This window comes from Hoplias malabaricus, chromosome Y (assembly GCF_029633855.1).
Source record: "Hoplias malabaricus isolate fHopMal1 chromosome Y, fHopMal1.hap1, whole genome shotgun sequence".
Taxonomy (NCBI): Eukaryota; Metazoa; Chordata; class Actinopteri; order Characiformes; family Erythrinidae; genus Hoplias; species Hoplias malabaricus.
This window is the reverse complement of record NC_089820.1, coordinates 2,477,465-2,492,847: the sequence shown is the minus strand read 5'-3', so window position 1 is coordinate 2,492,847 and position 15,383 is coordinate 2,477,465. Positions and strand designations below refer to the sequence as shown.

Here is a 15,383-nt window from a genome sequence, read left to right as displayed (position 1 = left end):
TCTGGCCACTGCATCTCAATAGGATCCAAGTCAGGATTTTGACTCAGCCACTTTAAAACCTAAAGTGGGTTCCTTCTGAAACTGATTCAGACCATTGTCTTGCTGCATCGTCAAACTGTGCTTGAGCTTTATGTCATGAGTTGATGGGCTGAACATCTCCTTCAGGATTTTCTGATAGAGAGCAGTATTCATACTCCAATCAGTAAGAAACAAATAATCCAGGTCCTTCAGAGGCAAAGCAGCCCCAGACTATCACACAACCATGACCAGTTTATTATTTATTTTTTTTTTTACATGTGTTATGTATACATTTAGGCAAGTTTGATGATCTGGAACATTCAAGAGTGACAAATATGCAAAATGTGTCTACATAATTACTGTATGTAAATTGAAATGCAGGAAATACTTACATTAGGGTGGCCATCACGGAGGATCTTATGTATAACAAGGCAAAATTTCCAACTAAGAATAGCACTGCTGGGTAGGGGCAGGCCAATAGCGTAGGACCAGAATGTGTATGCCCCTTTTTCCCTGTGGGTTCCCAGGATAATTCCTGAAGTCATAGTCAGGAAGCATATCAAATTGCACAATAGAAGAGGTTTTTTTAAAAAAAGGGGTGAGGGGGTTGATAAGTACAGTTCTAAATGAAACAACAATGAAAACAGTTAAAAGGATACTTCGAGCATGCTTCTCCTTTACTGGTGTTTCACTGGAGTTAATAGCTTTACTGATGCTGCTGAGCTGAAAGGGGGAGAATATATAAATTAATGTAACAGAATAACACACTGTATACAAAACTGCATGCTGCATTTTAGTATAAAATATTAATACCCACCAAAAAAAAAAACAAAAAAAAAAAACACATATTCCCATGTTTAGAGAAAACACACACACACAGGTTGTGGGTTCGATTCCCGCTCCGGGTGACTGTCTGTGAGGAGTTGGAGTGTTCTCCCCATGTCCGCGTGGGTTTCCTCCGGGTGCTCCGGTTTCCTCCCACAGTCCAAAAAACACACGTTGGTAGGTGGATTGGCGACTCAAAATTGTCCGAAGGTGTGTGTGTGTCTGCGTTGCCCTGTGAAGGACTGGCGCCCCCTCCAGGGTGTGTTCCCGTAGACTCCTGTCTAAAACCACTGACAAGTGTTAATACCTCAGTGGCTGTTGTGATTAAGGAGGATACTTGTTTTATTTGACAAAAAACTGAGCAGAAAATTGCAGCAGCTTTCAGAATCACAGTTCATTTATGAAAGAAATGCTACAAAAAATCAAATTGTGCAAGCTCTTGCTTAATGGATACACTGACACATTCCAAGTCAAAGACAACCATCAACTTATTTATACAGGTATATTTTTAATTTACTTTAGATTAATAGGGTCAAAGATACACATTTTTCATTACAGTGGGCATCTTTGTTTTTTTGCACCCAATTTATCAAAAAAGGCTGATAACGTAAATGTAAACATGAAAACATCAATAATTTTAAAATATATGTAATTTAAAATGAATAACCAAATTCAGATTAAAGTATTAAAATCCTAATCTGTAATTAACAGCTGTGAAATCTTCATTATTCTTCAAAGTGATTGACAGTAACTTAATCTATGCAAAATCTCTGAAATTAATCTGCTTTTGGTTTCAGTCTCATTCTATTAATTTAAAATACCACTAAGATTTAGCTGTTTTTGTGCAGTCAAAATATTAAACAGAGGTGTCTTGATATACATTCATTCATTATGTGTAACCGCTTATCCAGTTCAGGGTCGCGGTGGGTCCAGAGCCTACCTGGAATCATTGGGCGCAAGGCGGGAATACACCATAGAGGGGGCGCCAGTCCTTCACAGGGCAACACAGACACTCACACACATTCACTCACACACTCACACCTACAGACACTTTTTGAGTCGCCAATCCACCTATCAACGTGTGTTTTTGGACTGTGGGAGGAAACCGGAGCACCCGGAGGAAACAAACGCGGACACGGGGAGAACACACCAACTCCTCACAGACAGTCACCCGGAGGAAACCCACGCGGACGCGGGGAGAACACACAAACTCCTCACAGACAGTCACCCGGAGCGGGAATCGAACCCACAACCTCCAGGCCCCTGGAGCTGTGTGACACTACCTGTTGCACCTCCGTGCCGCCCCCTTGATATACATACGTTTTATAATTAACACGGCACAGAATGCCATCCCATTTAACACTCAAAAAAGCGCCTAGCATCATCTCAATCAGGAATGACTTGGAGGACTGCATCGGAAACTAGGGCGTTCACACAGGATAGAGGGCCAATCCATATCTGGGCATACACACATACAGACATTCTTACCCAAAACAGGACGGTTTTTACAAGTAGCTAATTCACCTAACCTCCATGTTTTTGGGCTTACCATGAGTATATTTCCCAAATAAAGCAAAAAAGAAAAACATACCGTTTATATGCTTATATTCCTGTACATTTTCCATGTTACAATCTGGTACATTACCCTTTAACAAATTTTCTAAAGTTTGCAATCCCAAAACCATATCTATCTTTATACAACCACATCTAAAAACACCAATGACCAATTCTTATTCAGTTCAGGGTCGCGGTGGGTCCGGAGCCTAAAAGGAATCACTGAGCGTATGGCAGGAACACACCCTGGACAGGACACCAGTTCATCACAGGGCACAACAAACTGACATATTCACTCATACGTATAGACACTGTTGCATGGACAATCCACCTACCAAAAGATGGGTGTGCTTTTTGGACCCAGAGAACCCAGAGGAAACATAGAGGGGGCTCAAACCCTTTTATATAATAATGGTATTCACTCAATGTCCATTCTCTGTATAGTTCTACAATTACTATAATAAAAGTATAATATATATATAAAAGTTCTATATAAAAAATATACTATAATATAAATAAAAGTCCTTCTATTACTCTGCATAGTGAGTGTAGAAAAAAGGTGGTGGTCATAATGTTATGGTTGATCAGTGCATGATATTGCTGTTAACTTTAACTAAAGAAATAATAGATTATTATATTAATTAATCAAATAATGAAATATTCATTTATATTTAATTTCATTACATTTCATATAACCCATCAAGGTATTCAAAAATGACTAGGCCATGCTAACAGCTAATCTACTGGCCCAGCTTCTGTAATGACGTGAAAATGTTGGTGTGTTCTCTGCCAGGTGTTATTGCTAAGCAACCACAAAGAACCATTCATGCCTCAGTCAGCTTCTGAGGAGCTGCGGCTGAAGGTGGCCACAGACAGCATTTCAATGGCACTGATTTCTGACCACGTTCCCTTTGCTAGTGCAGAGATAGTGAAATTTGCCAGCAAGAGAGGTTTCTGAATCAATTCTTCTCAGTGAAACAAGAGGACAACATTACCCCATATCTAACCTAGAATGTTACCCATGGTCACTGCTAAAATTAGGTATTTATAAGCATACTTAAAAAAAAATTCAATTTTGCAGTATGAGTTATATTATCAGTATATTGAGAAGGCATGTAAGGAGAACTGTTCCATCAACTACAGGACTACAACATTCTAAAAAAGTCTAAAGAGCCAGGAATGTAAGGAATATGCCTTCCGTTAAAATTTCACAATGACTGACAACATACATCCACACTTATATACAGAAACAGATAAGCATACCTGTCCAAATTGACCACAACAATAAGTGCTTGTCTGTCATGCTGTTTAGGCAGATGGCACTTGTCAAACTAACAGCTAACATCCACTTGTCATCTCCCTCCATTGTATTGTCTTCTTCTCACAGAACATCCTAGTGCCATATGCTCCATATGCTGCAGGGCTGCAATGTGACACATTACTCTCAAAACTATCACATAAGTCTTTTTTTTTTATTTCTGCTATTGAAATCTTTGGGGTCAGACAAAATTGAGCAGGTTTTGTTGCCCTTTCAAATCAGTGAGCCTTGGACAGCTAGCACCCTGCAGCCAGTTTGTAGTTGGTTACCTTTTAAAACTGTCACTGTGGTTAATATATATATTGTACATTTATTATGAAACATATTAAGAAATATAATTGTGCCACATGCCACTGCAGTTTTACATGGCACATGGACAAACAACACAACTCGCTATGGGAATTCTGTGCACAAAATAGACTGTCCAAACATAAGCATGATATAAATTGCAGCAATGTAAATAGAGCCAGCTGTGGATTAAAGGAGGTCCTAGGCAAGGTTAAAAAAAAAATCACAATATATTACACACACACACACATAAATACACACACATATATACATATATACATATATATATATATATATATATATATATATATATATATATATATATATATATATATATATATATATATATATATATATACGTAATTATTGTGGTGATCAAAAATTTGTTTGATTATATTTCGACAATGTTTGGCCCAAATCTTTGATCGGCCAAAAATGTTTTTAAATTTGACATATAATAAAAGATGCAAATTATGAGCCAGAATAGGTTTTGTGCTGAATAGGTATATGTGACTTATATATAGTATAGTAAAGGTTAAGTTTTTAAAACTACCATGGAGGAAACAAAAGTTAAGGCTTTTACAATATGATTTTGACACTGAACATTCATTCATTCATTGTCTGTATACAGTTGAACCGCTTATACAGTTCAAGATCGCGTGGATCACAGGGTGCACACACATTCACTCACACCTACGGACACTTTTGAATCACCAATCCCCCAATGTGTGTTTTGGGGAGGAAACCGGAGCACCCGGAGGAAACACACACAGACACGGGGAGAACACACCAAATTCCTCACAGACAGTCACCCAGAGTGGGACTTGAATCCACGACATCCAGGTCTCTGAAGCTGTGTGACTGTGACACTACCTGCTGCGCCACCGTGCCGCCCGAAACTGAACAATGAATGGAGCGCAAAAAAAAAAAAAAAAAAGAAAATACCCTAGGGGAAATTTTCAAATATGTATCGATCAGAGCCGGTGTTGGATCAGAAACAGAACCAGCAAAGAACCATGAAAAATGAGGATCAGAAGCAGAACTGACTGAGTACAGTTAGGATTAGAATCAAAACTTGGGAAGACTGCGGTTACATAGAGTCAGCCGAGGTTTTGTAGTGATATGATTTCCTGTCAGTAGAGACAAAAAATATTCTGTAAAAGACTGACTCTCTGCTTTTGAAATGTATTGCTACTCATGCTGTGTAGTAATGTAGCGGAAGATGTTGTATCTTCTTTTTTCACTTTAAAAGGTGCCACAGTTGTGTTTGGGACCCTTTTAACTGGTGCCCCATTTAAGGTGAAACAGAAAATACCAATTATTCAATTAAGCAATATTACATGAGAGGGCATGCTGTAATACTGAATATCAACAGGGCTGTGATTTTGGTGTAGGTGGGATGTATAAGATTGAATGCTGGCTGAACAGATGCCAAACATCACAATACTTTTCCTGCACATTTGCTTGCTACATTTTGTAGGTCTATGTTACTGCAGGCCAGCTAATTTGTATTATGTGTTATCTGTACAATGATTATGACCATGGTAGCTGCTAATTCTGTAGCTCTTCTGTAAAACTCCATCTCATGTGATACTGGTAATGGAACACATTTAAAGCTGAGCCATACATGCAAAAATGAATGTCCCAATGTTGTTATAAACTATATCAGCACACATGGAATCTCTTGCCCAATCAAATATATTTGGTCAGAATGATGTAAGCATTCAATTAGAACATTCAGTCTAAGTTTGGTTTAAAAATGATTTCAGGTCACATTTGACCATAAAGCTGCGAAACTTTGCCTACATGTTTATGAAATCTTGTTTGTTACTTAACTAACTAAAATATATTTGGTGTCTTCATGTTTTTTTTCTTAAGAGTTGCCATGGAATTACACCCACACCCTCAATCAAAATCAGCAAAAGTAATAATAAAATTGGCTTATCTTTAAACTAGTTGTTTACTTAATCTTTTAGTCAAAGCTTGAGATTTTTTGTATTTGTTAGTGACCATGTATGACTTTTGAACTATTTCAGTCTTTACAGAGTGACTCACACAGCACAGGAACATTTAGCAAGTTATTTTCTTCCAGAATGAGCAATCCTACATCTTTCTATTTTAAACAAAAGAAAAATCTTTCATAGTTCATCTTTAAGGAACCTTGGCCTTATGTCTTGGTTCCTACTCTTTAAACACATAAATAATCTGCACCTAAAGGCCTAACAGTTCTACTAAATGTGTATATTACATTTATTTCATGCTTTTCGGTCAGTATTTTGGGCATTTACTGGCTTAAAAACCAACGGAAGCATATTAAAATTAATAAAGTTGTCAGACAACTAGTGTGGAGTTTTTAATACTAGACACATATTATAACCAGCATGGTCTTCAAAAACTTGTCTGTAAGAGAAAGATTAAGGTGTGTTACAGGGGATTTATAGCTGATTATATTGAGATTTTAGACAGAAAACTGATTATGTATTCATGACGGTAAAAGACATTGATTTCAGACACTGATAAATGCACATGGGAGCCCACTATACAATTAAATACAATTAATTATTATTTATTTGTTACCATGCTAAATAAAGCATTCTCTCTCTCTCTCTCTCTCTCTCTCTCTGAACAGTTGATGGCTAATTTATTTGCCATTTTTCATTTGTCTTCTAACTTTTACAGTTTTAAAAGATGGTGCTTTATATCTGAACAAGCAAAAAAGAATAATTACATCCTGCCATCTGATTCAGTCTATGGTGTTTTATTTTAGTGGTTTGATAGGTACTGGCCTACGTTTTATAAATGTACAACCTTGTTTAACCTTACACTTTGGAGATTGTTACAGAAAATCTTCAGATTGGGAATGTCTATCAGGCTTAAGAACAAAACTGGATGAGTGCCATGTACTGGCACAATGTCTGTGACAGATGGCCAGTGACCACTGTGGCATTTGTCCAACTTTCATTCTGAATTTGGGCAAAGAGGGAGAGAGGGAAAGAGAGAAAACAGCATTCAGAAAAAGAGAGATCGCATGTGAGATAAATTAATACAACATGTATTAAATAGCAATAGCACACATTAGTTTAGATGGCCATCAACTGCCACTTACACAGCAAGTCTGATAGGTCCTTATTCATCACAGTTTGGTAAGCTAGCACAGACTGGAATGCTTGCAATTACAAATTATACTGTATGTATGTTATTAAATTGCCCTACATCAAACCACCAGTGCTTTTAGTGTATACATCAGTTTCAGCTGCAAAGAAATAAACACCTGCTAATGACTGCTTTACTTTCAAATGGAACAATCCCCTCAGTTTACGCATTATGTCACATGATACAAGCCCTAGTTCATGCAGGTGCACCAATAAAGAAAAAAACTAATATAAAATGAATATATAGGACATTTGTAGGAGACTAATAAAAAGGCAGCAGACTTATTAGCTATTGGCTGTCCATCATTTACAAAAACAATAATAATGTAATAATCAACCAGCTCACAGAAGTTTCAGTCATATACTTCTTGTTTCTTGCAATGAATCTGGATTTCCTGTCATTTTCCAAAAACAATACATGGTATCATGATGAGCTTTGTAGTGAGTATGGTGCTTTAGTGACAATATAAAAAAAAAACAGTCTGCTTACTGTTTAAAAAATGAATGGGAAAACCTGACATCTGTTTACAAAGAAAGTCATGCCCTTCATTAAAATGAGCTAATCAGCTTTCTGGTAAAGCCACACCTTGGAAAAAGTGAGATATATACATGCATGCCATTTCAAATGTTTCTGACATATTAGTAAAGCTTTTATTTTTGGGGTTATATGCATTTCCTCAATTGAAAAGATAGGATCCTGATCTTATATGAATATACTGCATGGGGACATTGCCAGAGACCATACAAGAAAGTCTCTCCAGTCAGCAGCCATCTTGGCAGAGTGTAATGTGTATTTGTCTTGAGTGAACATACCATCTTTATTACTTATAAAAATGAATATAGATACTGTGTGTACTATATCTGACATAAAACAGCCATCACAAAACAGAAATTAAAGTTTAATTTCAGGTCTGTACCTAGGTAAGATAAATGTTAATAATTCAGTGTTGAATTGTTGAAAAGAGATATTAATATTGTATTATTATGCAACAAGCATTGAATAATATTGTATTATTATATAAGTATGCAACATGAGTAAATACTAATGATAAAAAAATGCACATACATTAAGATCAAAGTCTATTTTGATTTGCATGATGCTACTTTTTTTTTTTAGGTCTGATTTATTGGAAACATGCGCCAGATATTTGGTTGCTCAACATGGGAAGTATGGGGTATTTGGCAATTTAATTATCACTATTATAATATACTAGTCATTTTCACCCTATTAAAATATGAATCATACCCATTTTACATTAAAAATTTTCAACTATTATTGGCGGTTCTCTCAAACAGATTTAAAATTATGAAAATAATCAGTTAAATATGTTTTATACAGTCAGTAATATTAATTGATTTAATGGATGGAAAGCCAGAAATCACTCTTCTCTGAGTACAGTGTGGAATCACAGCTACTGGATGCTGTAAATAGGATTTTTAAACTAGAAATACTTTTTATGTCAGGATCTTTTCTCTGTTTTTGATTTGGTTATGTGTTTTGGTCTTTTTCACACCTGTCTCCCTTTAGCCCTGCCCCACACCTGTGAAATGTTAAGGACTGTTTGGGGCTGTTATTGAGTTCACAGGTGTATCCTCTTACCTCTGGTTACATAAACCCTGTTTGATAATTAGTGTTTGTTGCTATTTTTGTGTTTGCACTCCTGTGTTTTTGCTTCTGTTCAGTGTGGTCCCTTCATGTTTTCTTATTTCTGTCTTTACTCATGCTACTTCCCCTTGAACATACTAAGCATTACTTATCTCAACTACTGGTAGTATTCAAGAACTGGTCTGACTTTTTTGAGGCCCTGTCATTGCATCTGTTTTCAATTCAAAATTGACAAAAAAAAATCTAATAATAATCACAATAATACATTTGTTTTACATTTTGACCACCATTCAGATGTGGATATATTTTAGTGTTCTGCATCATCATCTTCTAGAAAATAGCAAAAAAAAATACAGCTTGAATTCTAAGAAACGTGAGAAGAATTTCTAAAAATATTCCAAAACAGAACAAAAAAGATGCTGCCCATAAAAAACTCAAAATGCTTAAGGACCGTTCAGGTAGGCAGTGTTTCTGCTTTGCATGGAGTCAATTTTTACATAGTCCCTTTCCTACTGTGAACCGACCTTATCTAAGGACACAAGCTCTGAGTTCCTTTAGATGTTCTGGAACATTTGTTGACTTCCTGGATAAGTCCCTTTCCCAGTACCCTTGGGAAATGTAGGCATTCTGGCCACTGATTTACCCACTATTCCCAGGGCTTTCAATTTTAAGATAATCAGTGTGTTTAGTTTTGGCGGCTGCTGTCTGACATAGTGACTGTCTTTAAAATATTTCTAATATTGTGCATCATCAAAAAGAAAGAAAAATAAAACAAAATAGTCTGCACACAGTCCACAAACAGTGCATAAACATATTCTGTTCCTCTCCAAGTGCTTTCTTTTTGCTACGATAAAGTTGTTCCTAGTTTTTTTTTTTTAATTATCTGTAATCTTTTTTAAGGTGGTTACATTCATAATGGTAAATGAAGATGTGTTATGTGTTTTAAAGATTCAATTTAGAAAATATACATATTATATATTATTTTATATACATTTTAGACTCAATTTTATAAACCAGATACTAAATATGTTTTTGTTTGTTAGCGAGAGAAAAAAAAAATATATAAGTCAAATTCTTTTCAAAGGAAGTTCTGGTTAACTTTCATTAATGATAAAATTATCAATCAGTTAATCAATCTGCAACCTGCAAGTTAAACTGAGCTAACTTTTTAAATATCATAATGTTAGCTATAAAGGTCATGGCTATCCTTCTAATAGCTCTAACTTGCTTTACCTCTAAAAAACAAACATTTTATTTTTAAATTTCTAAAATTAATTTACGAAATATGATCAGGTTGATACAATCTCATATAAAATCTGATAAATACAAAATCCAGTTTAGCTGTACTTTGTCTCTTCTTATATGCTTGACTTACCTGTTCTTCTCTTCCCTTCATTAGCAAGTCCAGGTGCCAGACTATACTCCCTGTATTGTCCATTTCCTTTGAATGAGGTTTGGTCTATACTGGGTAACCTGGTGCCACACCGTAACAGTTCGCTGTTGGCCCTTATCAGCTTATTTCAACAGACTGCTGTAGCACTCAAGGTCAATAAACAAATTAAATGTAATTCGCTACTATGGCTACGGTCAAATTTGCTTTCAAAATCATACAAAATACTTAGGGACCATATATATTTGAAAAGAAAAAAAAAATAATAATAATAATAATAATATGGCTACCCAATCCTGGTCCTGGAGATCTACCACAACTAGATCTAATATTCAATTGCCCCTGAAGGCCTTTGTCACCTGGATCAATAAAATATATTGAACAAATGTAATACAAAATTTCTACTATTATTTAGCATAATTCATAAAGCACTGGTTTACTCAGCAGAAGATGCTGTATACGATACTGGTTACTGAAACTTGCTTATTTGGGTTTCTTGCTACAAGGCTTGTTTAATAATAGTTCAGTAGTATTTAAAGGCTAGAACACAAATATTCACAGATATATGGAAAGTAGGTTTGCTAGATGTCATCAAACCAAAACACTTACATAGGGAGTGGTTTGGGGCATTGGAGGGGGCACATTCCTTATGAGCCTTAAATGTAATAACAGTTTTTGATTTTTTGTTTGAGCATTTTCTATCAAAAGTATACATTGAACTTTTCAAGCGAGACATATTTTACCCTATTTCCATGAACTAACCCTGGGATCTTAATTAAATGACTATGATTATAACTTCTCATAGCTCCAGGGACCTGCCTTCCCCAATGATTCCGGGAAACCCACTACAACCCTGAACTGGATAAGCGGTTACAGGCAATGAATGAATGAATAAATGATTATAACTTCTATAATTACATTTTCAAAGTGTCAAAGAAGCAGTGATTTGGGCATAATTAATTAATCAGTTATTACATGGAAAACATACAAAACTGTTCATATCAGTATAAGATTGGGGGTGGGGTGGACTGTTCAGCCCACACACAAAATTGGAAGGTTTCTATAATTTGGCCGATAATGTATAATGCAAAACATGTGAGACAAATTCTATTATGTGCGCTGAAAGGAAACATTGTTAATCTGAAATTTTTTACAAACCCTAACTCAGACCAAGATGAAGCAAAGTTTATTAAGAAAGCAGGGAAAAGCAAAGGAAAGAATTTTAACATCTCTAACCTTACACGAGTTTCAAAAGTCAGCTTCTTATTCACAAAATTATATTTCAAATATTTCTTTCCTGTATAATGGTGCAGCAGCTAACTTTTGGTTCCTGTAACTGTAGTACTATTAAAGGGACAGTATATCTAAACATGAAAGCAACATCAGATTTGTGTTTCAGATTCTAAACTGAATTTGGAATTGAAATCAAAATCTAAAGTGGTCAGCACAGAAAAAATACAAGATTGGGATCAGCTCATAAAATGCTAATAAGCCCATCTTTGATCAATATTGATGCAGTGGAACATACGCTCACAGCAAATTTGCCAGTGTTAAATTAAAACATTTTACATTCACAGTGTTGACATAAGGCTTTGATTTTAAAACAGTGTTAACACTAAGATTATTGAATTGACACTGGCTTTGACATTGAAATTTCGCTACGCTTATTTAATAAAACTAGATATAAAAGATAGCCTGTTATCTGAACTTTATAATACCAACATTCTGCACTGTCTAATAAACTAATAGTCAATGAGAGATTTACAGAACATTTTACTCTAAATATTGAAACGGTTGTTTGTGGGAGAGATATTTTTGAAATTTTACTGAAAAAACTGAGTACAGGGGAAAAGAGGAACAAATGTTAAACTTTAACTTAGAATTCTGACGGTGTAGCATACAGTTGGGTCAAAGAAATGTTTGGACAGTGACAATTTTCCCACTGCACACCACGATGGATTTCAAACAAAAGTAAATAAGATACGGTGGAAGAGTAAACTTTCAATTTTAACTCAATGAATTTAACAAAAATGAAGTTACAGCCATTTTTACCTATTCCCTCCATTTACACAAGTCCAAAAGTATTTGGATGACTGATAAGCAGTTACTTGTAATGTGGATTCATTATTTAAGGATTTAAGTTAAGTCCATGTGCTGAAATTGCATTTAGTAGCTGTTAATGGGAGCTCTGAATATGTTGAAAGAGGTGTCAGTGCAAGTGAGGAATGCCATCACAAGGTGGAAAAAACAAAACACACCTATTAGACAGATTGCAGGAACTTTAGGAGTGGCCACATCAACAATGTGGTGCATTCTTTTAAAGAAAGAATGCACTGGTGAGCACATGCAAAAGGTTTAGAACACAATGGAGGGTGACTGAATTAAATGATTGCAGAATTCTTTCACTGATAAAAAAATCAATTCAATCAAAAATATATATTTCCTTTCACAAATTATAGGCATATATAAGTCAAGGTAAATGTACCATTGTTAATATGTACAATCAGTAGTTACCTCAATGAACATTAATAAAGAGGGCTTGTCTCGAGATGCAAACAACTAGTAACAATCAAGAGAAGAATGCCCAGATTTGACTTATTAGTATTAGACTTATTTAGTATAACTTGAACCAAAATGACCATAAGAACAGAATGGAGAAGGAAAGGATACTCTCATGATCTTAAGGATGCTCATCAGTCAAACATGATGGTGGCAGTATTATGGCATGGGCATGTATGGCTGCCAGTAAAACTGGGTCAGTATTTAGTTAGGACCTACTTATCACAAATGTAGAGTGTCAGCATTTTGCTGGGGCTTAAATAACACAATTCACAAAAGCCTTCTAACTTAACTACATTTTATTGTTGTTCTTGATAAATTTAATGGAATTCTCTGTTCCAATATAAATCAGGCAGTGTTTGCATTCTTTCTGAGGCCACAATATTGTATGGTCAAGAATTACTGTAGCACCGCGTAAGACGAAGTGTAAAATCTGAAAAAAAAAGCTAACTTCAGTTTCAAAGTAAGAAAATTAAAAAGTAGAAATTGTAACCTACTCAGAAGAGCAAAGCTGATTTAGGCTTTTTATTATATTGGACAATGCCATGACCTTTCAGAATTTAAAAATTGCTAACTAGGGTAATGGGGTTGTGGGTTCGAGCCCTGCTCTGAGTGGAGGAGTGCAACGAAAGGGAGTAGACGTCTTTAATCATGTAGAGGAAAAGGGAGACATTTCAGTACTTATCTAATGCTAAAATGAAAAGGGTTATAACTGTATTTCCATAAAAATACTGGAAACGTGTTGGTGGTATTGTACCCACAGATACTGAGCAAACTTGGGCTGACCTGACCCTTCATTTAAATCATTCACATTTAATCACAAAGGGCATGATGGTGGCACTATAGGTAGCGTCGCTGTCACATAGCTCCAGGGCACTGGGGTTGTGGATTTGAGTCCTGCTCCGAGTGACTTTGATACAAATGTATTTATTTATTTGAAAAGATTTTTCATAATCTTTACAGAAAACAACACCAAATGCTGAAACAGTTTAACCTTATTTAGTTAATATAGAAGTAGTGTCAGTGCAACATACAGAACCAAAATTGTACATAAATTTGTTCTACAGTTACAGGAACCAAAAGTTAGCTGCTGCACCATTATACAGGAATTAAATATTTGAAATATAATTTTGTGAATAAGAAGCTGACTTTTGAAACTCATGTAAGGTTAGAGATGTTAAAATTCTTTCCTTTGCTTTTCCCTGCTTTCTTAATAAACTTTGCTTCATCTTGGTCTGAGTTAGGGTTTGTAAAAAATTTCAGATTAACAACGTTTCCTTTCAGCGCACATAATGAAATTTGTCTCACATGTTTTGCATTATACATTATCTGCCAAATTATAGAAACCTTCCAATTTTGTGTGTGGGCTGAACAGTCCACCCCACCCCCAATCTTATACTGATATGAACAGTTTTGTATGTTTTCCATGTAATAACTGATTAATTAATTAGTTAATCTTTTGACACTCTCTGTGGGAGGAGTTTGGTGTGTTCTCCCTGTTTCCGCATCTGTGTCCTCCAGGTGCCCCAGTTTCCTACCATGGTGTACCATGTGTGAGTGTGTGTTGCCCTGTGAAAGACTGGCACCCCCTTCAGGGTGTGTTCCTGCCTTGCACCCAGTGATTCTGGGCAGGCTCCGGACCCACCGCGACCCTGAATTGAATAAGCGGTTAGAGACAATGAATGAATGAAAGGACGGTACTCCATGGTATATATGGATAATGACCCTAAAATATAGTGAAAGCTTTCGAAGAGCTTCTTAAGGCTAATAATATTATTTGAAATATTCTTTATTGTCTAATTCAGTCACCTGACCTCAGCCCAGATTCTGAGTCTATAATCAGGAACCAAAAGTGTATTAAAAGCAGAATTTGATTCTATTTGTTTAGAACAAATTTATGTACAATTTTGGTTCTGTATGTTGCACTGACACTACTTCTATATTAACTAAATAAGGCATTTGGTGTTGTTTTCAGTAAAGATTATGAAAAATCTTTTCAAATAAATAAATACATTTACTACTACTGAACACATAAGCGAATCAAAGTCACTCGGAGCAGGACTCAAATCCACAACCCCAGTGCCCTGGAGCTATGTGACAGCGACGCTACCTATAGCGCCACCATCATGCCCTTTGTGATTAAATGTGAATGATTTAAATGAAGGGTCAGGTCAGCCCAAGTTTGCTCAGTATCTGTGGGTAGAATACCACCAACACGTTTCCAGTATTTTTATAGAAATACAGTTATAACCCTTTTCATTTTAGCATTAGAAAAGTACTGAAATGTCTCCCTTTTCCTCTACATGATTAAAGACGTCTACTCCCTTTCTCTGGAGAAATGACATCAACCACAGCCCTCCCCAAATGTGCATACACATACACACACTTCCTGTGGACACCAGGTTTCCATAGGGACAAGTGCAGCTGCACCATGGAGCCACTATGCTGCTTGGCAGATACTGGCAAAAGAAGAAAAACTGAATAACTTAAATGATGCATTGAAAACCAGCCACACTTCCAGAACCATTCCCCCAAGGGAAAAAAATGTTCTGTAATTCTGCACATAGGCAAAGATAAATTTAATGGAGAAATCAATAAATGTCATTAGATTATGCCATGTCTCTACAAACTGTAGCTCTAGGTAACTGCTGACGTTGCACTAAATGAACTGCA

At 35.8% G+C, this 15,383-nt stretch overlaps 1 protein-coding gene across 1 annotated transcript in view; it reads right to left on the bottom strand.

Annotated features, from left to right (window-relative positions):
- Positions 1-15,383, bottom strand: part of LOC136679083 (huntingtin-interacting protein 1-related protein-like) — a 46,347-nt gene that overhangs the window by 27,216 nt on the left and 3,748 nt on the right. Inside the window, exons 2-3 of the mRNA XM_066657368.1 lie at positions 678-741; positions 411-553 (exon numbers count right to left, since the gene is read on the bottom strand). Coding sequence (XP_066513465.1) covers positions 411-553; positions 678-741 — 207 coding nt within the window. The remainder of the gene's footprint in view (positions 1-410; positions 554-677; positions 742-15,383) is intronic.